The sequence below is a fragment of the Balaenoptera musculus genome, chromosome 5, assembly GCF_009873245.2.
Source record: "Balaenoptera musculus isolate JJ_BM4_2016_0621 chromosome 5, mBalMus1.pri.v3, whole genome shotgun sequence".
NCBI classification, from domain to species: Eukaryota; Metazoa; Chordata; class Mammalia; order Artiodactyla; family Balaenopteridae; genus Balaenoptera; species Balaenoptera musculus.
Window position 1 is genome coordinate 110,125,276 of NC_045789.1, and position 26,978 is coordinate 110,152,253.

Here is a 26,978-nt window from a genome sequence, read left to right on the forward strand (position 1 = left end):
CATTTCTATAAAAACGTACAATCATTGGTTCTAGATTGAAAGTAGCTGCCTATCCTTCTGAATGTAACTTGCCATCAGGTCGATAAGTATGTGGATTATGGCCTTGTACTATGAATGGTTAGGCATCCCCCAAGTAGGTAAATATAGTCTATGTATACGTGTAAGAGATCACATAGGTAGGGAATGGTGTCTGTGTTTCTACTCAGTTATGTGTTTTCTGTGAAAATATCTCTTATCAAAACAACAAAGCAGAGTAATAGGCTTTAGAGTATAGGCTTTAGAGTTTGACAGACCTAGGTTCATACCATGGTTCCACTGATAAGTAGCTGTGAAACTGCCAGTTACTCAGCTTCTCAAACCTCAGTATTGTCAACTGTAAAACAGGAATAATAATTGTGCCTACATATTAAGATAAATCATTCAATATTTACTGAATGCCTTCTAAATAAAGTGCCAGGCACTGTTTCTAGGTGCTGGGAATGAAGCAGTAAACAAAGTTCTCAGTCTCATACAACCAATATCCTATTAGGGAAGATACACTGTGAACAGTCAAACCAATGGGTGTATAATGTAAATGTAATTTCAGAGAATAACTGAAGTAGGGAGTAGTAAGGGTAGAGGGTGACTATTTTTAATTGAAGAGTTGGGATGGGTTTTCCCAAGGAGTTATTAACATTTGAATAGAGATCTGAATGAAATGAGAGAGCAAGATGTGACTCTGGAAAAAGAGTGTACCAAGCTGCATGAACAGCAAATGCAGAAGTCCTGAAGCCGGAACCAACTTGGCGTGTTCAAGGAACGTCACCAGTGTGGAGTCAACCCGTAACTGGGTATCTCTACATACTGTCAAGCACTCCTTAAAATTCCTGTCACGGTTTCCAGTTCCTATGCTTCTTATCTCTTTGGTTGCTCCTTTATTGATTCTGTGTCTACTGACCTTAAGTTACTTACTCTATGAGAGGAATAGTGCTAGGGTGACACAAGGACAAAATGATCTCTAATCTCAAATGACGAAGATAAAGAAAGTACACAACCAACTAAAGCAGATCAGACTAATTGATAACACAGAAGCATAAACAGATCTCAGAGCACAGAGGAAGAAGTCTTTCTTTCTGACTTGCGATCAAGGGTGAGGATGGTTTCACAAGAAGCTATAGCTTTGATGAGACTCATAGAAAGATTAGGAGTTCAGCAGATGAAGAAAGACAGCAAAGCAGGAACAGCATCATGAAAGCTGAACCTTTTCACTCATGTTTTCTGCTCCCTCCTGTTCAGGCCCTGATAGTCGTGATGGAGTTACTGTTTGTTCCTGAATGTGTTGTACTTTCTCACCATGAAAATGTTGAGTCCTTAATTTAGGCCTTTTGACATATAAATTACATATATGCCCGTTTAAAGTAATCAGGACCCTCCTAATTATAGTTATGTAATATAACCAAATGATTTTCATGTATGCCCTTAAATGTTTAGTTATCTACAACTATCTACATCAATATTGTCTTTTATCTCTGATAGCTAACGTAGTCTGCGTTGTTTATATCTTTGCAGTTCATTTCGGTGTACTTTGACAAATATTCCACAGACACAGGCTTTACTGAATAAAGCGAAGCTTCCTTTAGGATTGTTGTTACATCCCTTCAGAGACTTAACGGTAAAGTAACATATTTTAAAATATTAGTGGGTACTGACCTGTGTACTTATGTGCGAGGTATTCAGATTGTATATTTTCTTAGAATTTTTTTCATGTTCTTTCATTTGAAGTTAGAATTAATCATTTCTGTCAATTTCAATACAGCAAACATTTTCTGTCACCTGCTTTGTGACAGGCCCTAAACTAAGCACTGGTAAATACAAAGATAATTAAGTCATTGATGTTGCCCCTAAGAAATTCTTATCTAACAGGGGACAAAGATATCCCAAATAATTACAGTGCAAATAATTACAGTGCAGGAAAACTAATACATGTAACTAATCAAATTCTATGAAGTACTTAGGTGGTGAATATAGTATTGGAAGGGATTTCCTCTGGGTACAGTAGCAGACTTTACTACAAGTAATGAGATCTGAGCTGGATTTTGAATGGTTAGTAGTTTTAGAAGTTGGAAAGGCCGTAGAGGATAGATAAACTTTAGGAGTTCTTTTTTTAACATAAAGGAAACACCAGCAATGATATGCATTTAGGGAGGAAAACCGTATGATTGTTCCCAACTGTATTAATCAAATAACCTTTGTAATAATAAAGTCTAAATGCCTCAAGTCTATTGAATTAAAACATTACTTTTTAAAGTTTCCACAGTCTGTTTGACTTAACACCTAGCTTGCTGAATTTTTACACATACTTCTGGTATTTCATGCAGATATGTTGAATTTAAATTAAAATTTCTAAACTTCAGAAATAACGTTTATCCAGATACATTCTATTTATACTTTAAGTTGCATTTCTCCCTCACACATTTTTATGACTGTGGTTTTCTACGTTCATTGCTACTGAGTTTCTTTTGCTCTCATTCAACCAAAAAATATTTATTGACTACCTATCATGCTGGGTGCTGAGGATACAGAGGACATTGATTCCTCGTGGAGCTTTCTTTCCTACTAGGATGTATCGAAAGGAGCAAAGTGAATAGAAAATAAAATAATTATAATATGCAATAAGTACCTTGAATTTATTCATTCAGTAAATACAATGGATCACCTGTAATAAAATTGCAACCTTTATCTCGAAACCAAGATAGTTAATTTCCCATATACATAGGTGAATTTTTTTTGTTTTTTTGGCTGCATTGGGTCTTTGTTGCTACTCGCAGGCTTTCTCTAGTTGCGGCAACCGGGGGCTACTTTTCGTTGCAGTGCGCGAGCTTCTCATTCTTCTCATTGCAGTGGCTTCTCTTGTTACGGAGCATGGTCTCTAGGCACATGGGCTTTAGAGCACAGGCTCAGTAGTTGTGGCGCAGGGGCTTAGTTGCTCCGTGGCATGTGGGATCTTCCCGGACCAGGGCTCGAACCCATGTCCTCTGCATTAGCAGGCAGATTCTTAACCACTGCGCCACCGGGGAAGTCCCCGAAAATTTTTGTCTAAATACATATTCCATATGTGATACATTCTGGAAATATATACACTAAATTGGCAGCAGTGACTTCCTCTGGAATGTAGAATTCTGGATAATTTTTTATTTTCTCTTTCAGTTAAACATATTTCCTGATTTTTTCACAAATGATATGTAGTTATGTAATAAAAATTATTTTTGTGAAAAAAATTAAGTACAAAAATAAATGTTTATGTATGGATAGGGAGGAAAAAAGTCAGAAGGAAATATACTAAAATGTTATCAGGGGTTAATTCAGGGAGATAGAATAATATGTGTCATATTTTCTAAATTTCTTATATTGAATATAAAGTTCCTTTCCCAAAGTAAGCATAAAGAGATGTATAGTGTTTGAGGCACACTGTGTTTGGTTCCTCGTGGCCACAGTCCCCAACAGGACTGTGTGGCTGTCTAACAAGCAGGGTCTTGAGAGTCTGTTACCAGGTGCAGGCAAGCAGCAAAGACAAAGCCATTTTTATATGGTGCATGTTTCTTTCTCACTCTTGTTTCTTGAGTTTAGCTGACAGCTGAGGTTATTCTATTTTCTTGGCCAACCAGGCTTTTCTCGTCTGCCAGTAACTTTCATTACATTTGGTGTGACTTTATTTTAGTGTTATTTCATAGTTTGCGACAGAAGAGGGAGAAACCTTGATAGCTGCTCGTGTTGCTCAGTGCACCACTGGATTTTATTAAAATGCTTCAATTTCAAAACACAAGTGTGGTTTCTGTTCTGTGTATGGAGCAGAGCAGTGTGTGGTCCATTTTCCTCTGGAGTGCTTTTTCTGCTACAACAGCTTTATTTTATTTCCTAGCAATTACCAGTGATAACATCCAATACCATTGTGAGGTGCCGATCTTGTCGAACATATATCAACCCTTTTGTATCCTTCATTGATCAACGTAGATGGAAATGCAATTTGTGCTATAGAGTTAATGATGGTGAGTTTCAGATTCTTAAAATAAGTGTGTTTTATATTATTTTAAACATTTTGACATTTTTGCTGTTATCTGATCTCTCTCTCCTCATTGCTTTAAAAACTTCCATGCCACTTTTAATGGAGAGAATACAGGCTAGGGACACTTCGTTTTGGCTGGCCAAGGGAATAATTGATAATGAGGAGAGTGACAGGGAGGGGAAAGTAAAAAGAATTCGTAAAACCAGCAGTGAAAGTCGTGCAGATGAGATCATTCAGACTAATTATGCTTGACCCTGACCAGTTAAGGTTGTCTTCTGTTTGTACATTTGGTTCATTCAACTCAGTGTGGATCTCTGCCAGTATGTGTGAACACATGTGTGCATGTGTATCTATTGTCCCCTTTAGTCATTCTTAGGTCCTCTTAGTATAATTGCTTTTGAATCTGTGTTTCTGTCTGATTTCTTTTCCATGTCATGTGATATAAGAAATAGGACACAAGCCTAAGAAGCAAGATTACTTGTATCCTGTTTTTCTCATCTGATTTCAGTAAATAAGTTTTTTTATCCTTCTGCTTCATTTTTTTAAAAAGGGCTTAAGGCATTAGTGTTTATCATTAGATCTTCACAGAACTGTTGTTGTAAACCTCATAAATATTGATGATAGAGGAGTTTATTTCTAGGCGTGTATATGTGTTACTAAATTTGTACTGGATTCCTAATCTTATCTAGTTCCTGAAGAATTTATGTATAATCCCCTTACCCGATCTTATGGAGAGCCTCATAAACGGCCAGAAGTTCAGAATTCAACAGTGGAGTTCATTGCTTCTTCAGATTATATGGTAACTATTCAGTGTTAAAATTAGTCGTGGGATGCAATTGTATTGGTCATTTGTAATTTGCTGTTAAGTGAATTCTTGTCTAAATTTTGAAATTGTCCATAGTATGAATTTTTTGAAATAGTGCTGAAAGTTTATACTTAATAAATAGAAAGCCCTTTGTAAAGATTACTTGATCTCCTAGAAGAATGCAGTTATATCACTAAGAAACATTGGTAATGTTTCATGATGAGCACTAGCATCTACAATTTGTTGTCATTTTGATTTGATTACTTGCATGGAATGAATATAAATATTCTTTTTACCATTTTCCTTAAACAGAAAAACTCGTGTTTTTGCCAAAAACTGCCGTTTTCAGGCTCTTAAAGATATCACCGTCTTACTGGTTCACCCAGTACAAATATCAAGATAAATGGATACTAACTTGAATCTGACTTTTCTCTTTCCACTTCATCATAAAATTCTACCTGTTTTTTAATTATACTGATTCTTCAGATCTCATTCTTCTTTTCCGCTTACAAAAACAAATTCTTGGCCTAAGTTCTGCTCATTTCTTTATTATTTCTACTCATTTAAAATATCTGTATAATAACTTGCATTTCTTCTGTGTACTCACTTCTAATCTTTGTTGTCTGCACAAATGTAAAACGTTGCTAGTGGGAAAAGGTGAATAGGGACAACTAATGTGTATGAAGTTCCTGGTGCTTGGCCCATTTCCTTCTTTATTTTTGTGATTTTTTTTATGATCCTTTGTGTCCAATTTCGCATCTGCCCACTGAACTACTATTTTCTTGTCTGTTTCCATATTAACTATATTTTCCATTTTAACTCATTGTCACTTTTACTCTCAACTTCTTCTTCACAACTTGTTATATTCCCAACTCTGTTCTGGCTCCTTAGGAATCAGTCTAATTGAAGTGATGAAGTAAGAAGTAATCTTTAATTTTTAGCATATGACCTATATGATTCTTGATTGGCATATCTTCTTTTTTTTTTTTTCCGAATACACTCAGTAAATATCCAGTAGTAGTTGTGATATAAAAAGAATAAATTATACCTACTAAATACGTTACATTATTTCTGTTTCTTTCAGCTTCGTCCACCTCAACCAGCAGTTTACTTGTTTGTTTTAGATGTGTCTCATAATGCAGTGGAAGCTGGATATTTGACAATTTTGTGCCAGTCACTGTTAGAAAATCTAGACAAGTAAGAATTTTTGTTACTCATTGTGTGTGTGTGTGTGTGTGTGTGTGTGTGTGTGTGTGCGTGTATGAAGTGTTTATTAGCAATTTATGGGGTTGGTTTTTATTGTTTGATTTCATTGGTTTAATCACTAAAAGAGTACATCCTGTCTACTTTAGAATAAAGATCCTGCTACTTAGATTATTATGATTTATGACTTGATATCTGATTCTTAAAACCATAAAAGTTTTAATACTTGGTAAGGAATTTAGATCTCATCTAACTATCCCTCTGACTTAGCAGATCTGAACACTGGGACTCAGAAAATTCAACTTAGCCAGGGTATCAAGAGAGAAATGAGAGAAATCTAGCTGTAATTTATGCCTGAGCAAGGAGTTTTTCGTAAGATAGTTTCAAATGTGCTAATGAGAGAATGAGCCAAATAAAGGGAAGGAGGGAATTGATTTTGTGCTGAATATTCCAGGAAACCAGAAACTGAAGTGGCACGTTAGTAAGGAGCTTTATGGTGGAAGTGGAAACAGAGTATAGGATCGGGTGCTTGTACTCGGCTTTAATGCCTACCTGTGTGTCTACCAGTATTAGTCATGAAGGAGACCCGTAAATAACTTAAAAAATGAACCTTCCAAATCTCTGGAAAACACAGTTGTTTATACATTTCTTTTTCTACTCCAACACTCATAAGAAATATGACTTAAGATTGTTAGTAAGAGTAGTTTCTTATTGCAGTGATTCTTGAAATGTGTAGAGGTGTAGGGCTGGTTATATATGAATATTTTGTCAGAAGTACTAGGTTATTCCAAAAGGTTCTTCTCCCCCATCTCCCATTCGAGTTTGAGAGTCCTTGCTCTACTGAGTGCTCGCTGTAGCCACCATAATTGCATATCACTGGTCTTGGCCTGTGAATAAACTGATAACATCGAGACATTCAAGATTAAAAACATCCATAGACATTAAATGATTCGCTTTTAGATTCTGTTGGTAACTTGGAGTTTTCATATTTTTATCCTTGATTGAAGCATTTGCCCTTTTCTAAGTCTCAAGTGCTTAATTCAGACATAACTTCAGCATTGTGTGGCAGTGGAAGACCCTCTGCACAGAAATAGTTTTTAAGACTGAAGAGTTAGCTTGCTGGAAAAGTATATGAGAATTATAGCCCTAGAAATAGGAGCCAGTCCAACAAAGATGAGTGACTGCGAATTCAATGGACTATGCAAAGCCAAAAAGATAAAATTGGGAATGAAAAATAGTTTTTTAAATTATCATTTCTTTCTTTAGGCTTCCTGGGGATTCACGAACAAGAATAGGATTCATGACCTTTGATAGCACTATTCATTTCTACAATTTACAAGAAGGATTATCACAGCCTCAGATGTTGATTGTGTCTGATATAGATGGTAAGCAGTGAATAAAATAAAACTCTGTTTATTAATAAAACAATTTTGGAATTAAGCCTACTTTATTTTACAGTACATCTTGTTGTAATGCTGTACGGATAATTTGGCCTACTTTGGTATTTGTTTTAAAATAACTGTTTTCCTGGAAAACACCTGATTCTAAGTTTTTTACCCCCGTGTGTGTGTACTTATACCTGTGAGCACACACACACATATGATACATACAACGTATATATATATTTAATAAAGCAATATTATGGTACCCGTTATATGTATGGCCTTAGAAAAACTAAGATTTTTTAATTCAAAATTCTTTTGGCTTGATTTATCATTTGGTTAAAATATATGTTTTCCCTATAGATGTTTTTCTACCTACACCGGATAGCTTACTTGTGAATCTGTATGAAAGTAAAGAGGTGAGATTGATTTTTTTTCTTAAAGTATTAAAGTATTTCTCTTATTACTTCCACTGATTACTAAAATGCTGAACATGTGTTTACTTGGTGTATATTAACGTTGCAGTAGACAATGTAGGTAGATATCTGTTGACTACTCACTTTACAGTCCTCCAAAATGTAGTGGCACGTACTATACTCTGGAATGTTTTAAGGAATATTGCTTTGCCTTTTCAGTAATTCAATTTTTAATCTTTGTTTTCCCAGCTTATAAAAGACTTATTGAATGCATTACCAAATATGTTCACCGATACAAGAGAAACACACAGTGCCCTGGGTCCTGCGCTCCAGGCTGCCTTTAAATTAATGTCTCCAACAGGTGGCCGTGTGTCTGTATTTCAGACACAGTTACCTTCCTTGGGGGCAGGACTTCTGCAGTCCAGAGAAGATCCTAATCAGAGATCAAGCACAAAGGTATTTTATATTAGTTTCTCTGTCATATTTAAGATCGTGTCTTCTACCTCTATAGACTGTGTAATTATTTGTTTGTTATTCTATTTTTCTACTTCATTGATAGTAAAAAAAAAAAAAAAGAAAACTGGTAAGAGAGTTAAATTCAATTATTGTTTTGTTTTTGTGTTGCAGTGTGTTCTTTTTATTACTTTGTTTACAAGTCATAGAAATTTAGAAATTATCTGCTCTAACCCTTTTATTTTACAAATGAGGAAACAGATTAAATGGTCTTGCCAAAAGTTATTAAGTATTTAATGGTAAAGATGTGACTTGATTTTCCGACTCCACTGCTCTTTTCTATTTCACAAGTGATAATACTTACTAAATCTGAGATATTATAATTTAACATGCACATACTAATAAACTTTTTTATTATAAAGGTAATATAAATCATTGTATAAAACTTGGAAAGTGGAAACAAATATAAATCAGTTATCTCACTGTCAAGACAATAGCATTTAGTTATACAAATACAAATAAGCATAACTGGGTATCATACATTATTCTATATTTTTTAAATGACTTTTTTCATTGAAGAGTACATAGTGAGCATTTTCTGAGGTCCCTAAAAATTCTCCTTAAAAAAATGTTTTTTAGTAAATTTGAAAAACTCGATTTAATTAATTGCCTGCTAGCTGTTGAATAGTTGTTGCCAGTATTTTCACTATTAAAAAAAAAAGAATATGAGGCTGAATATTACTAGGGTTTTACATGAAGATTTGGTCAGGGTATTTTAATCTCTATTTCAAATAATAAATGAAATGGGACAATCATTTTTGTTCTGTACATAAGTTTTTTCTGACCTCAACTTATATATGTATGAAAATGCCATTACAACTAGTTATGAGTATGAATTAAACACGTTTAATAGTGTTATAAATCTTTAGCCACGTATTCGTTTTTTCCGTGAGATAAATTCCTAGAAGTGAAATTATTGGATCAATGAGTATAAACTGCATATAAATTATTATTGTATTCTACTTACTGGGGGTTTTATCAACCTCTACTCTTAAGGACTCATCTTCTAGCCACCATTAAGTATTGTTGCTTTTTTATTCTTTACCAATTTGCTAAAGAAGAATAGCACTATATTGTAATCCATTACAAAATACTGAGGTGTTTTGAACAGAGGAAAGTGTTTACTGATTCTTTGATACAGTTTTAGGGTTTTTTTTTCTCATTTAACTTCCAGAAATGTTCTCTATCTTCCTGGGACTCAAAAGCTTAAGTATCTCTTCCGTTTTAAACTCTGATATAATAGTCATACACTATAGTTAAGAAGATTGAAACATTTTGTTGTGCAATGTAGCATAGTAATTAAGAACTTGGAGACTGGCTCTTGCATTCTTAACTCTTCTCCAGTGCCACCTCCTCAGCTCAAGTGTCCTCATACCAACAAGAAAAACTTTCCTTAATCTGTTATTCTCTCATGTTGTTATGTAAGAGTGTATGTACAGTAATGGGTAACAGCACTCACTCTGGAGCCAGACTTCTTGGGTTTATTATATTCCAGCATCTACCACTGAATGACAAATGTAATTGGTCGAGTTACATAATCATTTTTTTGGCCTCAATTCTCTCATCTGTAAAATGTTGGTAACTCTATGAGATATATGTTATTATGAGGGTTAAATAATTTATATAAAACATCTGTACTAGCCCATAAGTGCTTTATAAATGTTAGCGATTGTTATTATTCTCATAGGAAATTTGTGCCAACTACCTAGACATTTTAAAAAACTCCTTAGTTTGATAGGGGGACAGAGGATATCCTCTTTCTTATTTTAACAGACAGAAATATATGCATAATTCAAGGTTTCTAGCTCTTACTTTATGACCTGTTGACTTAGGTTGTACAGCATCTTGGCCCTGCAACTGATTTTTATAAGAAACTTGCTTTAGATTGCTCAGGGCAGCAGACTGCAGTGGATCTGTTCCTTTTAAGTTCACAGTACTCTGATCTCGCTTCTCTAGGTAAGGAGATATCATTGTGTTTATCTGTTTACATAAACATTTTTAGCATATAATGAAATCTAAACTCTTTACCAAGAGTTCTCAATAGTTTGGGGAGAAAGATGTGAATTAGATAATGTCTGTGAAAATTACCCGTAAACTTTAAAGCACTATACACATATAAAATGCTATTATGGGTTGTTGTTTTTTTCAAATACAATTCCTTTACCATTCTGCTCAACAGTAAATTTATTGTATATTTTACAAATGTTTGTGTTTCTCAGATATATATATTATCCCCGTTTTGGCCACTTTAGTTTTCTTTCACTACGAGTTAGATTTCTTCATAATACAGAATGTGCACTGCTATTGGACAAGTAGAATGTTATTGTTTCTGTAGCTAATACTTTTTATATTTCTCTCTAAAGCTTGCATGTCCAAGTATTCTGCAGGGTGCATCTATTATTACCCATCTTTCCACTATACTCACAATCCTTCACAAGCAGAAAAGTTACAAAAAGATCTAAAACGATATCTCACAAGAAAAATTGGATTTGAAGCTGTTATGAGAATAAGGTGTACTAAAGGTATGAAATTATATAAATTATACTTTATATTACATACTTTTGTCAAAATTAATAAGCATTCATATATTGATGACCTTTGACTACCTATAATAATCATAAAGGATTTTCTGCTTGATCCAGTTAGCTGTACCCTGTTTTAAATATAGTTATTAAATAATTGCCCAATCTTTTAAGCAATTTGAATAAGTAGGCAAAGGTAATGTTTTGCTTTATTAGAAAGAACCCAAGAGAAAGTCCACATTGGAGGTGATTTCAGAAGAATTTGAGGAATAGGGAGGATCTTAAGTGAAAATCGTCAGATTAATGATCTTTGCCTTCCTAATCATTCAAATGGTCTTCAATTTACATTATCTCTTTTATGTGAATGTTTGCTGGAGGGATTCTCATCCCTTATTTTAATTCTTAAGTAAGTTGTATAGTAACCTTCATTTGTTTAATTTTGTACGTTAGGTCTTTGTCTGACTTCAAATTACCTATAGGAAAATATTATAAGATCGTCAATACAAGTTAAATGTGTAGCCTCCTTTTATATAACCTGCATTGGTGTTTTTGAATTGATATTTTAGAACCTCCACCAACAATACAGTACTACTCCCCAGTTATCCTTTTGATTCAAAATCAGAGATATTTTTTTATTTTAAAAAGTAGCTTTAGCCTGAGGTAAAGATACTAGTGTTACCTCATCTTTTATAACAAGTTTTCTCTTCCGTAGGTCTTTCCATGCACACTTTCCATGGAAACTTCTTTGTCCGTTCCACTGATTTGTTATCCCTCGCCAACATCAATCCTGACGCTGGATTTGCAGTACAACTGTCAATTGAAGAAAGTTTGACGGATACTTCCTTAGTGTGCTTTCAGACAGCCCTGTTATATACATCAAGCAAGGGTAATGTTAACAGAAATGAAATGTAACCTGCAACAGTAATTCTCCCCTCCTTTCACGTGCTGGGAGAATAGGGAGAAAGAATGGACACCAGTGGGAAGTAATGGAATTTGTATTAGTTAATCAAATATATGTTCCATTCTTTCTTTTATATTCATTTTTGAATCTTTAAAGAATATCTTTTTTGACTTGTGGAAGATTTGTATTCCCAGGATCATACCACTATAATAACTCATACTAAATCTATCTGTGTCATCCTGAGCATTATTTCTTTTCCCATAACGTAAGAAGTTCTGCATGGCACTTCAGGCCTACATTTGTTATTTCATAGTCTAAGTTTTCTGATATTTTATTATGTTGCATATAATTTAGACTGAGTGATATTAAGATAAAACCAGAACCTAATGTTCGACTATATACAAAATACAATATATGTTCATAGTCTATGTTCAGATTTGGAGAATGTTTAATTTTCTTTAAAACATGTTTATTGTAAAGCTTTGTTTTTGCGTTTCAAAATCCGGTTGGTGATTTAATACAATCAAAACAATAGCTTGAATAATATTTTGACCTGTCTGCTTTCTTTCTTTCTTGGTCTAATGTATTTTGCAATGACATGGATCCATCCTTTCATTAGGTGAGCGGAGAATTAGAGTGCACACACTTTGCTTGCCAGTGGTCAGTTCGCTAGCAGATGTATATGCAGGAGCTGATGTACAAGCTTCCATCTGCCTCCTGGCAAACATGGGTGAGTAAGAAAGTGAAGCAACAGGTGAAATGTATTTTCCTGTCCTAAAAACTGAAGGCTGGGCATTTTTTTACCCTAGAAATCCCTTATTTTAAAAAGTATATGTTTTACGTTTTCATTTGCAACAGTGTGAATTGGACTGTTCTTGTATTTCTTATTAATTCTTTAGTTTAAAAATTATGTGTGGGATTCATAATCACTAATAACTGGTACCAACTCAAATGTTTTTCAAATGGTGAATGCGTGAACAAATTATGGTACATCCGTATAATGGGGTACAACTCGACAATAAAAAGGAATGAACTGTTGATATGTGAATGGGCGTGACTCTCAAAGGCATTATGCTAAGTGAAAGAAGCTAGACTCAAAAGACTACATACATATGATTCCATTTATATGACATTCTGGAAAAGTGAGAATTACAGACATGAAGAATAGATAGTGATTATCAGGGTTGGTGGCAGGGGGAGGATTTCACTACAAAGGGGCAGCCGCAGGGGATACTTTTAGAATGATGGATCTTGATTGTGGCAGTGATTACATGGCTATGCATTTGACATACGTATATGACACTCTGAAAAGTAAATTTTACTATATGTAAGTTTAAAAAACTCCTTTGGAGAATTAGTATAACAGTGTTTTGTTTTTAATGAATTTACCTTTTAGATGAATGTAGATGTAAAATGAACCTTGTTATTTTCCATGTAGTCCTGGAGAAAGATAACCATGATTACTCATTTTGGGAAAAGGTTTAATAATATTTACTAAGGATCCCAATATTTTAATTATCATTTTTTATCTTATATTTCAAATTAATTATACTATAAGTATTTTTCAATAATTGTTTTATTTTTAATATTTGGGCATTTGTATCTCTGTTTTACTAAAATATGTACCTGGAGGAAAATAAGTTCCACACTGATATGTGGTTCGTCATTGTCTATATTTAGGGAACCTGTGTTTAGTTTGCCCTCTTTTTTTGTTGACCAAGGAATGCCTTGACGGAGAAGATATTAGAGGATCATAAGGGATAATTCAGACTGCAGAACTTGCATTGTTTATGCAGAAAAGAATGATGCTTTATACATGTGACTTCTGTTTGAGTAATGAAAAGATACCCAGAGCTTTCTCAGAAGTAGATGGATGGTACATCTTCTCTAATATCAATAGCAATTAAGTGTTTTTAGACTTAAAAAGATTAAAACAAAAAGGTCCAAAACAATCTAGATTTGTTCTGATTGTCAGATTTATTCAGATTTAGTTCCAAAATTGTCTAATGAGCAGATTTTTTTTTTTTTAATGGCTGCACCACACGGCATACATGATCTTAGCTCCCCAGCCAGAGGTTGAACCCGCACCCCCTACAGTGGAAGTCTTAACCACTGGACTGCTAGGGAAGTGCCCAGATGCTTTTAAATTGAGGGAGCAAGTGAAATGTATTTTTCTAACCTAAAAATGGAATTTTTGTTGGTTTCTTAAATATTGCATGTAAATTTTATCTCTTATAGTATTCATTGGCATCTAATGATTAAATACTTTTTCATTTTGGTTGCTTTATAGCTGTGGATCGATCAATTTCATCAAGTCTGTCAGATGCAAGAGATGCCTTAGTGAACGCTGTGGTGGATTCATTATCTGCATACGGCTCAACTGTCTCAAATTTACAGCACTCTGGGTTGATAGCACCCAGCTCCCTCAAGTTGTTTCCTCTCTATGTTTTGGCCCTTCTCAAACAGGTAGTTCTCTATATACTGTTAGATTTAGTAAAGTCTTTTGAAATTCTTGATACATAGGTGAAAAATGAAGCCTAGGGTTTTCTGAGGGGTTTTAAATATTTGATTAGACAATTATGCAGCTTAGCATTGGAAGAGTTTTGAACAGGAAAAGACGAGTGGAAAATGAAGGTATACAGATACATGATGAGTCTCGTACAACCATATGCTCTCACTCTAACATGTGGGAGCAGCTTGAATAATGGTGTGCGTATAGCGCACTCCTAGTGTGTGCTCCTGGAAAGGGACTTTAAGGAAAAGATCTACCGTTCATTGAACATCTTCCCAAGTCTTAGGCACCGTAACAGGTGTTATATATACATCACCTTATTTAATCCTTACAGCAGCCTAGAGAGGTGAGTAGTATTTTCCCTGTTTTTCTTATGATGACAGTATAGCTTTGAGAAGCTAAGTAACTTGCTCACATACCTACCTATTGAATGTCAGAGCTGAAAATTGAATCCAGGCCTGTCTGGTTTGAAGGCTGTGCTTTTTCCATGACTGATGGTATACATTTGTTTTAATATTTGTCCACTATATTTATGTTTTACTGAAAAATGTGTATCGTTTTTCCATGTAGAAAGCATTTAGAACTGGTACAAGCACACGCCTGGATGATCGTGTATATGCCATGTGTCAGATAAAGTGTCAGCCACTTGTTCATCTAATGAAAATGATTCATCCCAACCTATACAGGGTAGACAGACTGACAGATGAGGTATGATTTTTTTTTCAGTGTGTTTGAAATTTTTTAATTTAAATTTATTTGGGTGTCTTGATTCTACAGCTAAGGTAGTAATGTATTAACAACTTCTTCCATCTGTTTTTCCCCTGTGGTAATAATACATTAAATAAGGACACTAACTATGGATTTGATTGGACAATAGGACTATTAGATACTGTCTTAGTTACAGAGTTTTCAAAAATAGTTTCATATGGGAAGTAATTCACCTTGTGGGTTTGCTTACATTTACTGCAAAAGTATGCTATAGGGTTTCCCTGGTGGTGCAGTGGTTGAGAATCTGCCTGCCAATGCAGGGGACACGGGTTCGAGCCCTGGTCTGGGAAGATCCCACATGCCGCGGAGCAACTAGGCCCGTGAGCCACAACTACTGAGCCTGCGCGTCTGGAGCCTGTGCTCCACAACAAGAGAGGCCGCCACAGTGAGAGGCCCGCGCACCGCGATGAAGAGTGGCCCCCGCTTGCCGCAACTGGAGAAAGCCCTCACACAGAAACGAAGACCCAACACAGCCATAAATAAATAAATAAATAAATAAGTTAAAAAAAAAAAAAAAAGCAACAGTCTTTATAAAAAAAAAAAAAAAAAACAAGTATATCTAAATAGATTTAAAAAAAAAAAAAAGTATGCTATAGAGTGGGCAGTTCCATCTATATTTTGAAGATATTGACTGTTTCTGATGTGATCAGAGTGAAACTTTGATTATATTATTGTAAAGCAAATCTGGTATCCAACAGTATTTTTAATATGCAAATATGTAATGTCTTTTTTCTTCCTTGTGTTAAAACTCTGTTATTTGGAATCATCTCTGTATTTTGTTACTAGAGGAATGTAAAAAAGTCCTTTGCAGCAGATATAGTAGTCATACTTTTAACATAGCCTGATCCCAGAAGGGAAGGAAATGGACAGGTCATTTTACATATTCATGTTTTTATCTTTTAAATTTGAATACATTCAAGCATCTTTTAATTTAAATACATCTGAGCGTCTTGATTCTACAGCCAAGGTGGTAATGTATTATCAATATAGTTGACCCTTGAACAATGAGGGGGTTAGGGGCACCAACCCCTGTGCAATTGAAAATCCGTGTGTAACTTTATAGTCAGTCCTCTGTGTCCTCTGTTCCGTATTCACCCAACTGCAGATGATGTAGTACTGTAGTATTTATTGAAAAGAACTGCATATAGGTGGACCCATGCAGTTCAAACCCATGTTGTTCAAAGGTCAACTGTAATTTTTTGCATCCTACAAAATTCTCAAGTATCATTTTTCAGTATTTCATACAGAGCTAGAGGCCATTAGCTTCCAGCCTGTGATAATAGTAATGTAAGTACATTCACAATCCATCTTTTTTCTTTTCAGGGTGCAATACACGTTAATGACAGGGTGGTACCTCAGCCACCTCTTCAAAAATTGTCTGCAGAGAAACTGACACGAGACGGTGCTTTCCTTATGGACTGTGGCTCTGTAAGCACCCACTACTGACACAAGCTTAACGCTTCCAGCTGGCCAAAGGAGAAACACTTACAGGGTCCAGCTCTGTTATCACCGATCAGGCAGTGAAAGGTGGATTAGGAATTCAAAGGCAGTAAATTGGTAACCGGCACAGGAGGTCAATTTATTTAAGAGAAGTAAAGAGATAAATTCCTGTCTTCAAGGATTTTACCATCAGGAATCATAAAATTCAAAGGGACCTCAAGAATTTATCTAGTTCAACTTGATCCATTGTCTGAAATGCCATTAATAATTAGGAGTTCAGGAGAGGTCATTGGATAGGGTGGTGGTGAAGGGTGTCAGAATGGGCAAGATGGCTTCATAAATGATGCCTTGTGAGCAGGAAAGGGGTTCGGATAGCCACAGTATGGGGTGGGGCAGGAACGGGGTAGGGGTGGGAGGCGTTAGTTAAAGTACAGAGACAGTAATTGAAATGATGGAACTAGTGGGTAGGAAATAGAGAAAGTCAGTTATCCTGGTTGGAGCATTACATTCGTGTTGGGATAAAGGTAAGGAAAACGGTAAAATATATTTTATGAGAAGCCTTGACATTTAAGCAGAGAAGATATGAACCACTCTAGATTCCTGAATGTAGATTCCAAATGTGCCACTTACAGGTTTCCTCTTTTACTTTCATGTTTGTTCCTACTTGATTTGAGTTAGTATACTTTGCCTCTTTTATGCTTGATAATTTTGAGAAAAGTAGCTATACTCGGTTTCTGATTAGGAAGTTTTAATATTTTGTTATTGTTAATTTTAGGTTTTTTACATTTGGATTGGAAAAAGCTGTGACAATAACTTTATAGAGGATGTGCTCGGGTATCCGAATTTTGCATCAATACCACAGAAAATGGTCAGTGGATTTTGTGTACTTGTTTAAAATTTTTTTTGTGAGATAAAATTCCCATGAGTCACATTTTAACCATTTTAAAGTGTACAGTGCATTAGTTTTTAGTATATTCACAATGTTTACAACCATTTCCAGTATCGAATTTCAGAGCATTCACCTCAAAAAGAAACCTATATCCCCAGTTCTTCCTTTCTTTTTTTTTTTTTAATTTTTTAATTTTATTTTATTTATTTTTTTATACAGCAGGTCCTTATTACTCATCAATTTTATACACATCAGTGTATACATGTCAGTCCCAGTCGCCCAATTCGTCCCACCACCAACACCATCCCCCTGCCGCTTTCCCCCCTTGGTGTCCATATGTTTGTTCTCTACATCTGTGTCTCAACTTCTGCCCTGCAAACCGGTTCATCTGCACCATTTTTCTAGGTTCCACATATATGCGTTAATATACGATATTTGTTTTTCTCTTTCTGACTTACTTCACTCTGTATGACAGTCTCTAGATCCATCCACGTCTCTACAAATGACCCAATTTCGTTCCTTTTTATGGCTGAGTAATATTCCATGGTATATATGTACCACATCTTCTTTATCCATTCATCTGTCAATGGGCATTTAGGTTGCTTCCATGCCCTGGCTATTGTAAATAGTGCTGCAATGAACATTGGGGTGCATGTGTCTTTTTGAATTATGGTTTTCTCTGGGTATATGCCCAGTAGTGGGATTGCTGGATCATATGGTAATTCTCTTTTTAGTTTTTTAAGGAACCTCCATACTGTTCTCCATAGTGGCTGTATCAATTTACATTCCCACCAACAGTGCAAGAGGGTTCCCTTTTCTCCACACCCTCTCCAGCATTTGTTGTTTGTAGATTTTCTGATGATACCCATTCAAATTGGTGTGAGGTGATACCTCATTGTAGTTTTGATTTGCATTTCTCTAATAATTAGTGATGTTGAGCAGCTTTTCATGTGCTTCTTGGCCATCTGTATGTCTTCTTTGGAGAAAGGTTTATTTAGGTCCTCTGCCCATTTTTGGATTGGGTTTTTTGTTTTTTTAATATTGAGCTGCATGAGCTGTTTGTATATTTTGGAGATTAATCCTTTGTCCATTGATTCGTTTGCAAATATTTTCTCCCATTCTGAGGGTTGCTTTTCATCTTGTTTATGGTTTCCTTTGCTGTGCAAAAGCTTTGAAGTTTCCCATTTGTTTTGCTAAGCTTTGAAGTTTAGGTCCCATTTGTTTATTTTTGTTTTTATTTCCATTAATCTAGGAGGTGGATGAAAAAAGATGTTGCTGTGATTTATGTCAAAGAGTGTTCTTCCTATGTTTTCCTCTAAGAGTTTTATAGTGTCCACTCTTACATTTAGGTCTCGAATCCATTTTGAGTTTATTTCTATGTATGGTGTTAGGGAGTGTTCTAATTTCATTCTTTTACACGTAGCTGTCCAGTTTTCCCAGCACCACTTATTGAAGAGACTGTCTTTTCTCCATTGTATATCCTTGCCTCCTTTGTCATAGATTAGTTGACCATAGGTGCGTGGGTTTATCTCTGGGCTTTCTATCCTGTTCCATTGATTTATATTTCTGTTTTTGTGCCAGTACCATTATTGTCTTGATTACTGTAGCTTTGTAGTATAGTCTGAAGTCAGGGAGTCTGATTCCTCCAGCTCCTTTTTTTTCCCTCAAGACTGCTTTGGCTCTTCGGGGTCTTTTGTTTCTCCATACAAATTTTAAGATTTTTTGTTCTAGTTCCGTAGAAAATACCACTGGTAATTTGATAGGGATTGCATAGATTCTGTAGATTGCTTTGGGTAGTATAGTCATTTTCACAATATTGATTCTTCCAATCCAAGAACATGGTATATCTCTCCATCTGTTGGTATCATCTTTAATTTCTTTCATCAGTGTCTTATCGTTTTCTGCATACAGGTCTTTTGTCTCCCTAGGTAGCTTTATTCCTAGGTATTTTATTCTTTTTGTTGCAATGGTAAATGGGAGTGTTTCCTTAATTTCTCTTTCAGATTTTTCATCATTAGTCTCTAGGAATGCAAGAGATTTCCCTGCATTAATCTTGTATCCTGCAACTTTACCAAATTCATTGATTAGCTCTAGTAGTTTTCTGGTGACAGCTTTAGGATTCTCTATGTATAGTATCATGTCATCTGCAAACAGTGACAGTTTTACTTCTTCTTTTCCAATTTGTATTCCTTTTATTTCTTTTTCTTCTGTGATTGCTGTGGCTAGGACTTCCAAAACTATGTTATGTTGAATAATAGTGGTGAGAGTGGACATCCTTGTCTTGTTCCTGATCTTAGAGGAAATGCTTTCAGTTATTCACCATTGAGAATGATGTCTGCTGTGGGTTTGTCGTATATGGCCTTTATTATGTTGAGGTAGGTTCCCTCTATGCCCACTTTCTGGAGAGTTTTTATCATAAATGGGTGTTGAATTTTGTCAAAAGATTTTTCTGCATCTATTGAGATGATCATATGGTTTTTGTTCTTCAATTTGTTAATATGGTGTATCACATTGATTGATTTATGTATATTGAAGAATCCTTGCATCCCTGAGATAAAGCCCACTTGATCATGGTGTATGGTCCTTTTAATGTGTTGTTGGATTCTGTTTGCTACTATTTTGTTGAGGATTTTTGCATCTATAATCATCAGTGATATTGGTCTGTCATTTTCTTTTTTTGTAGTATCTTTGTCGGCTTTTGGTATCAGGGTGATGGTGGCCTCAGAGAATGAGTTTGAGAGTGTTCCTTCCTCTGGAATTTTTTAGAAGAGTTTGAGAAGGATGAGGGTTAGCTCTTCTCTAAATGTTTGATAGAATTCACCTGTGAAGCCATCTGGTCCTGGACTTTTGTTTGTTGGAAGATTCTTAATCACAGTTTCAATTTCATTGCTTGTGATAGGTCTGTTCATATTTTCTATTTCTTCCTGGTTCAGTCTTGGAAGTTATACCTTTCTAAGAATTTGTCCATTTCTTCCAGGTTGTCCATTTTATTGGCATAGAGTTGCTTGTAGCAGTCTCTTAGGATGCTTTGCATTTCTGCGGCGTCTGTTGTAACTTCTCCTTTCTCATTTATAATTTTATTGATTTGAGTCCTCTCCCTCTTTTTCTTGATGAGTCTGGCTAATGGTTTATCAATTTTGTTTATCTTCTCAAAGAACCAGCTTTTAGTTTTATTGATCTTTGCTATTGTTTTCTTTGATTCTATTTCATTTATTTCCACTCTGATCTTTATGATTTCTTTCCTTCTGCTAACTTCAGGTTTTGTTTGTTCTTCTTTCTCTAGTTCCTTTAGGTGTAAGGTTAGATTGTTTATTTGAGATTTTTCTTGTTTCTTGAGGTAGGCTTGTATAGCTATAAACTTCCCTCTTAGAACTGCTTTTGCTGCATCCCATAGGTTTTGTATCGTCGTGTTTTCATTGTCATTTGTCTCCAGGTATTTTTTGATTTCCTCTTTGATTTCTTCAGTGATCTCCTGGTTATTTAGTAACGTATTGTTTAGCCTCCATGTGTTTGTTTTTTTACGTTTTTTTCCCTGTAATTCATTTCTAATATCATAGCGTTGTGGTCAGAAAAGATGCTTGATATGATTTCAGTTTTCTTAAATTTACTGTGGCTTGATTTGTAACCCAAGATGTGATATCTCCTGGAGAATGTTCTGTGCACACTTGAGAAGAAAGTGTAATCTGCTGTTTTTGGATGGAATGTCCTATAAATATCAATTAAATCTGTCTGATCTACTGTGTCATTTAAAGCTTCTGTTTCCTTATTTATTTTCATTTTGGATGATCTGTCCATTGGTGTAAGTGAGGTGTTAAAGTCCCGCACTATTATTGTGTTACTTTCGATATCCTCTTTTATAGCTGTTAGCAGTTGCCTTATGTATTGAGGTGCTCCTAGGTTGGGTGCATATATATTTATAATTGTTATATCTTCTTCTTGGATTGATCCCTTGATCATTATGTAGTGTCCTTCCTTGTCTCTTGTAACATTCTTTATTTTAAAGTCTGTTTTATCTGATAAGAGTATTGCTACTCCAGCTTTCTTTTGATTTCCATTTGCATGGAATATCTTTTTCCATCCCCTCACTTTCAGTCTGTATGTGTCCCTAGATCTGAAGTGGGTCTCTTGTAGACAGCATATAGATGGGTCTTGTTTTTGTATCCATTCAGCAAGCCTGTGTCTTTTGGTTGGAGCATATAATCCATTCACGTTTAAGGTAATTATTGATGTGTTTGTTCCTATGACCATCTTCTTAATTGTTTTGTGTTTGTTTTTGTAGGTCCTTTCTTCTCTTGTGTCTCCCGCTTAGAGAAGTTCCTTTAGCATTTGTTGTAGAGCTGGTTTGGTGGTGCTGAATTCTCTTAGCTTTTGCTTGTCTGTAAAGCTTTTGATTTCTCCATCGAATCTGAATGAGATCCTTGCTGGGTAGAGTAATCTTGGTTGTAGTTTCCTCTCTTTCATCACTTTAAGTATATCATGCCACTCCATCCTGGCTTGTAGAGTTTCTGCTGAGAAATCGGCTGTTAACCTTATGGGAGTTCCCTTTGATGTTATTTGTCGTTTTTCCCTTGCTGCTTTCAATAATTTTTCTGTGTGTTTAATTTTTGCCAATTTGATTACTATGTGTCTCGGTGTGTTCCTCCTTGGGTTTATCCTGTATGGGACTCTCTGCGCTTCCTGGACTTGGGTGGCTGTTTCCTTTCCCATGTTAGGGACGTTTTCGACTATAATCTCTTCAAATATTTCCTCAGGTCCTTTCTCTCTCTCTTCTCCTTCTGGGACCCCTATAATGCGAATGTTGTTGCATTTAATGTTGTCCCAGAGGTCTCTTAGGCTGTCTTCATTTCTTTTCATTCTTTTTTCTTTATTCTGTTCTGCAGCAGTGAATTCCACCATTCTGTCTTCCAGGTCACTTATCCGTTCTTCTGCCTCAGTTATTCTGCTATTGATTCCTTCTAGTTTAGTTTTCATTTCAGTTATTGTATTGTTCATCTTTGTTTGTTTGTTCTTTAATTCTTCTAGGTCTTTGTTAAACATTTCTTGCAACTTCTCGATCTTTGCCGCTGTTCTTTTTCCGAGGTCCTGGATCCTCTTCACTCATTATTCTGAATTCTTTTTCTGGAAGGTTGCCTATCTCCACTTCAGTTAGTTGTTTTTCTGGGGTTTTATCTTGTTCCTTCATGTGGTACATAGCCCTCTGCCTTTTCATCTTGTCTATCTTTCTGTGAATGTGGTTTTTGTTCCACAGGTTGCAGGATTGTAGTTCTTCTTGCTTCTGCTCTATGCCCTGTGGTGGAAGAGGCTATCTAAGAGGCTAGTGCAAGTTTCCTGATGGGAGGGACTGGTGGTAGGTAGAGCTGACTGTTGCTCTGGTGAGCAGAGCTCAGTAAAACTTCAATCTGCTTGACTACTGATGGGTGGGGCTGGGTTCCCTCCCTGTTGGTTCTTTGGCCTGAGGCAGCCCAACACTGGAGCCTACCTGGGCTCTTTTGTGGGGCTAATGGCGGACTCTGGGAGGGCTCACGCCAAGGAGTACTTCCCAGAACTTCTGCTGCCAGTGTCCTTGTCCCCACGGTGAGCCACAGCCACTGCCCGCCTCTGCAGGAGACCCTCCAACACTAGCAGGTAGGTCTGGTTCAGTCTCCCCTGGGGTCACTGCTCCTTCCCCTGGGTCCCGATGGGCACACTACTTTGTGTGTGTCCTCCAAGAGTGGTGTCTCTGTTTCCCCCAGTCCTGTTGAAGTCCTGCAATCAGTTCCCACTGGGCTTCAAAGACTGATTCTCTAGGAATTCCCCCTCCCATTGCCGGACCCCCAGGTTGGGAAGCCTGATGTGGGTCTCAGAACCTTCACTCCAGTGGGTGGACTTCTGTGGTATAAGTGTTCTCCAGTCTGAGTCACCCACCCAGCAGTTTTGGGATTTGATTTTACTGTGATTGCACCCCTCCTACCATCTCATTGTGGCTTCTCCTTTGTCTTTGGATGTGGGGTATCTTTTTTGGAGAGTTCCAGTGTCTTCCTGTCAATGACTGTCCAGCAGCTAGTTGTGATTCTGGTGTTCTCACAAGAGGGAGTGAGAGCACGTCCTTCTACTCTGCCATCTTGGTTCCTAATCCCAGTTCTTCCTTTCTGTTTTCCCTTGGCAACCACTAATTTACTTTCTATCTCTACGGATTTGCCTGGTCTGGACAATTCATATACAGTATATGGAATCACACAATATGCAGCCTTTTGTGTTTGACTTCTTTTACTTCTCACAGTGTTTTCAAGGTTCATCCATGTTGTAGTATGTATCAGTAGTTCATTCTTTTTTATGACTAAATAATAGTCCATTGTATGAATATACCACATTTTGTTTGTCCAGTCATCTGTTCATGGGCATTTGGGTTATTTCTACTCTGGGGCTGTTGTGAACAGTGCTGCCATGAACAATTCATGTAGAAGTGTTTGTGTGAACATCTGTTTTCAAGCTTTCTTGGGTATGTAACTAGGAGTGGAATTACTGGGTCATATGGTAAACTCTAAGTTTAACTTTTTGAGCAACTGCCAAACTGTTTTCCAACAACTTTAACTTCTCTAATTGAAATTATTTTGCTGATAACAAACATAATTTTTTCAGTAGGCCTTTAATGTATGTGTGTTAATACCAAAGAAATATGATTCTGAAAGCAGTTCTCTATACTTAATGGAAAAGGCCTACCTTATTGTAAATATATCCTTTCTCCTAAATGAATATAAAGTCAGTGTGATTCTTACCACATTCGCTGTTTGATTTATTTTTTTAAATTTGACACATTAATCCCAGAGTTCATTTCTAAGACTCAACAAATGAGGATAATAAGGAAAAGTTTGAAAAGAGAGAATACTATCAGCAAAGAGGAAAGCATGTGAAAAACAGGTCCTGCTAAATAAAATAGTAAACTCTATTTTATAGCTGTATTTATGCACTGTGATACTGGCACAATAAACATATCAGTGGAACAGAATACAGAAATGGATCTAATTCATGAAAAATAGAATGCGGTAAAGATTGCATTTCAAATCACTGAAGAAATGGAATATTAGAAAAATAATATTTATTATATTAAAATGGGTAAGGCCTTTGTAAGTCAGTGGTAGAAAAGGTTAAAGACTCTGAGAGCATAAAAATAAAACATTTCTATCTGGTAAAATAAATAAAGCCAAAAGACAACCAAATCAGAAGATTATTGGTAACTCATATGACTGGAAAGGGGCTTATTTCTCTAGGATAAGAAGTTCTCTTACAAATCTTTAAGAAAAGGACACCCATACTCCCTCAAATAAGAAAAGAAAAATAAGAATGATTTGAACAGGTAATTCATGGGCAGAAAATATAGTAGTGGCCATATGAAACAATGTTCAACTTCATTTGTAATTAAGAAAACAAAATAACAGCATAGCATTTCTTTCATTTATCAGATTTTTGCCAGCTGGTAAAATTTTTTTAAATTTGATAACAGGCAGTAATGCAGAGGGAATAGGTCAACAGGCCTGTCAAATACTATGGATTGGACTCTACATTTACACAGTCTTTTGGAGGGTCATTTGACAATATCTGTTCAAATTAAAATCACACAGTGTATGAAACAGTAAATTATTTACTCCTAAGAATGTATCCTATAGGTATATTCATGGAAGAATTTATATGTACACATATACTTGTAGCATTAAATAAGTAATATCTCTGCATCTATTAAAAAGAATACAACCTGAAGAGAGAATAATGCGCAAAGAATAGACTTTTTAGGTCTCTAAAATAGTCTTGCATATAGTGTTAAATATATTTACACATTCACACTATTCTTTAAAATTGCTTGCCCTTAAATTTTAAGGACTAAAGAAAACATAAAATTCCCTAAGAATGCCTATTATGAGAATAGGGTATAATGTATAGTTGTTTATAAGTGAAATTGGAACTTAGTGATAGCCCCCTTCACTTGAATACTTCCTTTAGAAGAAACATACAAAGTGTAACACAATATACGTGAAATACTAATCATTGTGTATGTTTTATTGACTTGTCTGGAAAGAAGTATAATATTCAGGTAAAATATCAGTCACATACTTATCATTAAGTATATCTTATGACTTAGAAAAATATAAATAGCTTTATCAACAGTGTAAATCTCATGTGTTTTGTTGCTGCTGTTTGGGCTGGGAATCGAGTGCTGGCAGTTGGTTGGTGATAGTGGCAATCATGATTGAGTCCTAACACTGCCTAAGTCTATGAGAAAGGAAATAATCTCCTAATTACATTTTTTACCAGACACATCTTCCAGAGCTAGACACCCTTTCATCAGAAAGAGCTAGATCCTTTATAACCTGGCTTAGAGACAACAGACCATTAAACCCAATTCTTCACGTGGTAAAGTAAGTACTTCTATAACTTAATTATGAAATTGTCTTATCCTGTCCAATCTATGTGAAATTGTTTGTCTTCAAAAGCAAATTTTAAATAATAATATCAAAATACATTCTAGTGGTAGAATGCTGTTACTTGATTAACATCCCCTATTCATTTTCAAGTCCCTATGAATTAGTAATTTTTTTTAATGTATAAGTATTCTTTTTAATAGTATGCATTATAGATAAAAACCCCTTTTTCTTCTTCAGAGATGAGAGTCCTGCCAAAACAGAATTTTTTCAACATTTGATTGAAGACCGGACAGAAGCCGCATTCTCTTACTACGAATTTTTGCTTCACGTTCAGCAGCAGATTTGTAAGTGAAGTGGAATAAAATTGAATAAGAAGAAAAAGGTCTATAACCTAGGTAAAGCGTAATGTGTCAGAGAAGCACATAGGAAATTTGAAATGTAGGCATTTGTTGTTACAAGAGACAATGTGTAGCATAGCACCTGGTCTGAGGCTTTGGCAAAAGGTAAAGAGGAACAAAGAACTTGACAGATTTTCTTCATCCTAAATCAATGGTAATGATGATGCTGTTTCACGAAGTATATTTTGAATTGGTTTCCACACATTTCCTGTAGTGCAGCAGTACAGTGCTCTGTTCATTGCAAGCCGGCAAACTTAGGTAGTTATGTGGGATGGTATGTCATAATGTAATATTAGATAAACTCCCTTTTCTTATAATTAATATAACATTTCTGGACTTGAACTCTGACAAGAGATGCCAAAAGGCAGTGGTACCATGTTATTTGTTTATATGAATTACTTTTTAACAAGGAATGATTCATATTCATTAAATGAATTCAATATTTTCCCTGTAAAAACAATAGAGTTTCAGTACATGAACTATAGAAAAAATATATATATAATGTACATAAATGTTACATTTGTAAAGAAAATGTAAAAATGTAACTACAGAATATGAATTGCTTAAACTGTGCTGCATTGTTGGATGACAACTCTTTTGGTGGCAGTTAGAGAATGAGGTTGACGAATGCATATTACGAATTGAGTCCACAAAAGAAACACAAAACTCTTTGTAATTCTGTTAAATCTTTTATGTGGATTTATTTATGATCAGCCTACTAATTAAAAATATTTTGCTTGACAATATGGCTTGGTGTTTGTGTGTTTGTGGTGGGGGAGAGCTGGTGGTAT

At 35.5% G+C, this 26,978-nt stretch overlaps 1 protein-coding gene across 5 annotated transcripts in view; it reads left to right on the plus strand.

Annotated features, from left to right (window-relative positions):
* The window catches only part of SEC24B (SEC24 homolog B, COPII coat complex component), a 92,292-nt gene extending 65,359 nt beyond the window's left edge, over window positions 1-26,933 (plus strand). For all 5 annotated transcript variants that reach the window (XM_036852681.1, XM_036852683.1, XM_036852684.1 and 2 more), the window contains 17 exons: window positions 1,549-1,651; window positions 3,899-4,025; window positions 4,732-4,841; window positions 5,932-6,044; window positions 7,317-7,435; window positions 7,796-7,851; window positions 8,098-8,304; window positions 10,194-10,317; window positions 10,725-10,883; window positions 11,596-11,769; window positions 12,404-12,514; window positions 14,075-14,250; window positions 14,867-15,004; window positions 16,388-16,492; window positions 17,280-17,372; window positions 25,680-25,783; window positions 26,027-26,933. In XM_036852681.1, the coding sequence (XP_036708576.1) occupies window positions 1,549-1,651; window positions 3,899-4,025; window positions 4,732-4,841; window positions 5,932-6,044; window positions 7,317-7,435; window positions 7,796-7,851; window positions 8,098-8,304; window positions 10,194-10,317; window positions 10,725-10,883; window positions 11,596-11,769; window positions 12,404-12,514; window positions 14,075-14,250; window positions 14,867-15,004; window positions 16,388-16,492; window positions 17,280-17,372; window positions 25,680-25,783; window positions 26,027-26,141 (2,134 nt within the window). In that variant the 3' untranslated portion in view covers window positions 26,142-26,933. The remainder of the gene's footprint in view (window positions 1-1,548; window positions 1,652-3,898; window positions 4,026-4,731; window positions 4,842-5,931; window positions 6,045-7,316; window positions 7,436-7,795; window positions 7,852-8,097; window positions 8,305-10,193; window positions 10,318-10,724; window positions 10,884-11,595; window positions 11,770-12,403; window positions 12,515-14,074; window positions 14,251-14,866; window positions 15,005-16,387; window positions 16,493-17,279; window positions 17,373-25,679; window positions 25,784-26,026) is intronic.
* Window positions 26,934-26,978: the final 45 nt, after the last annotated feature.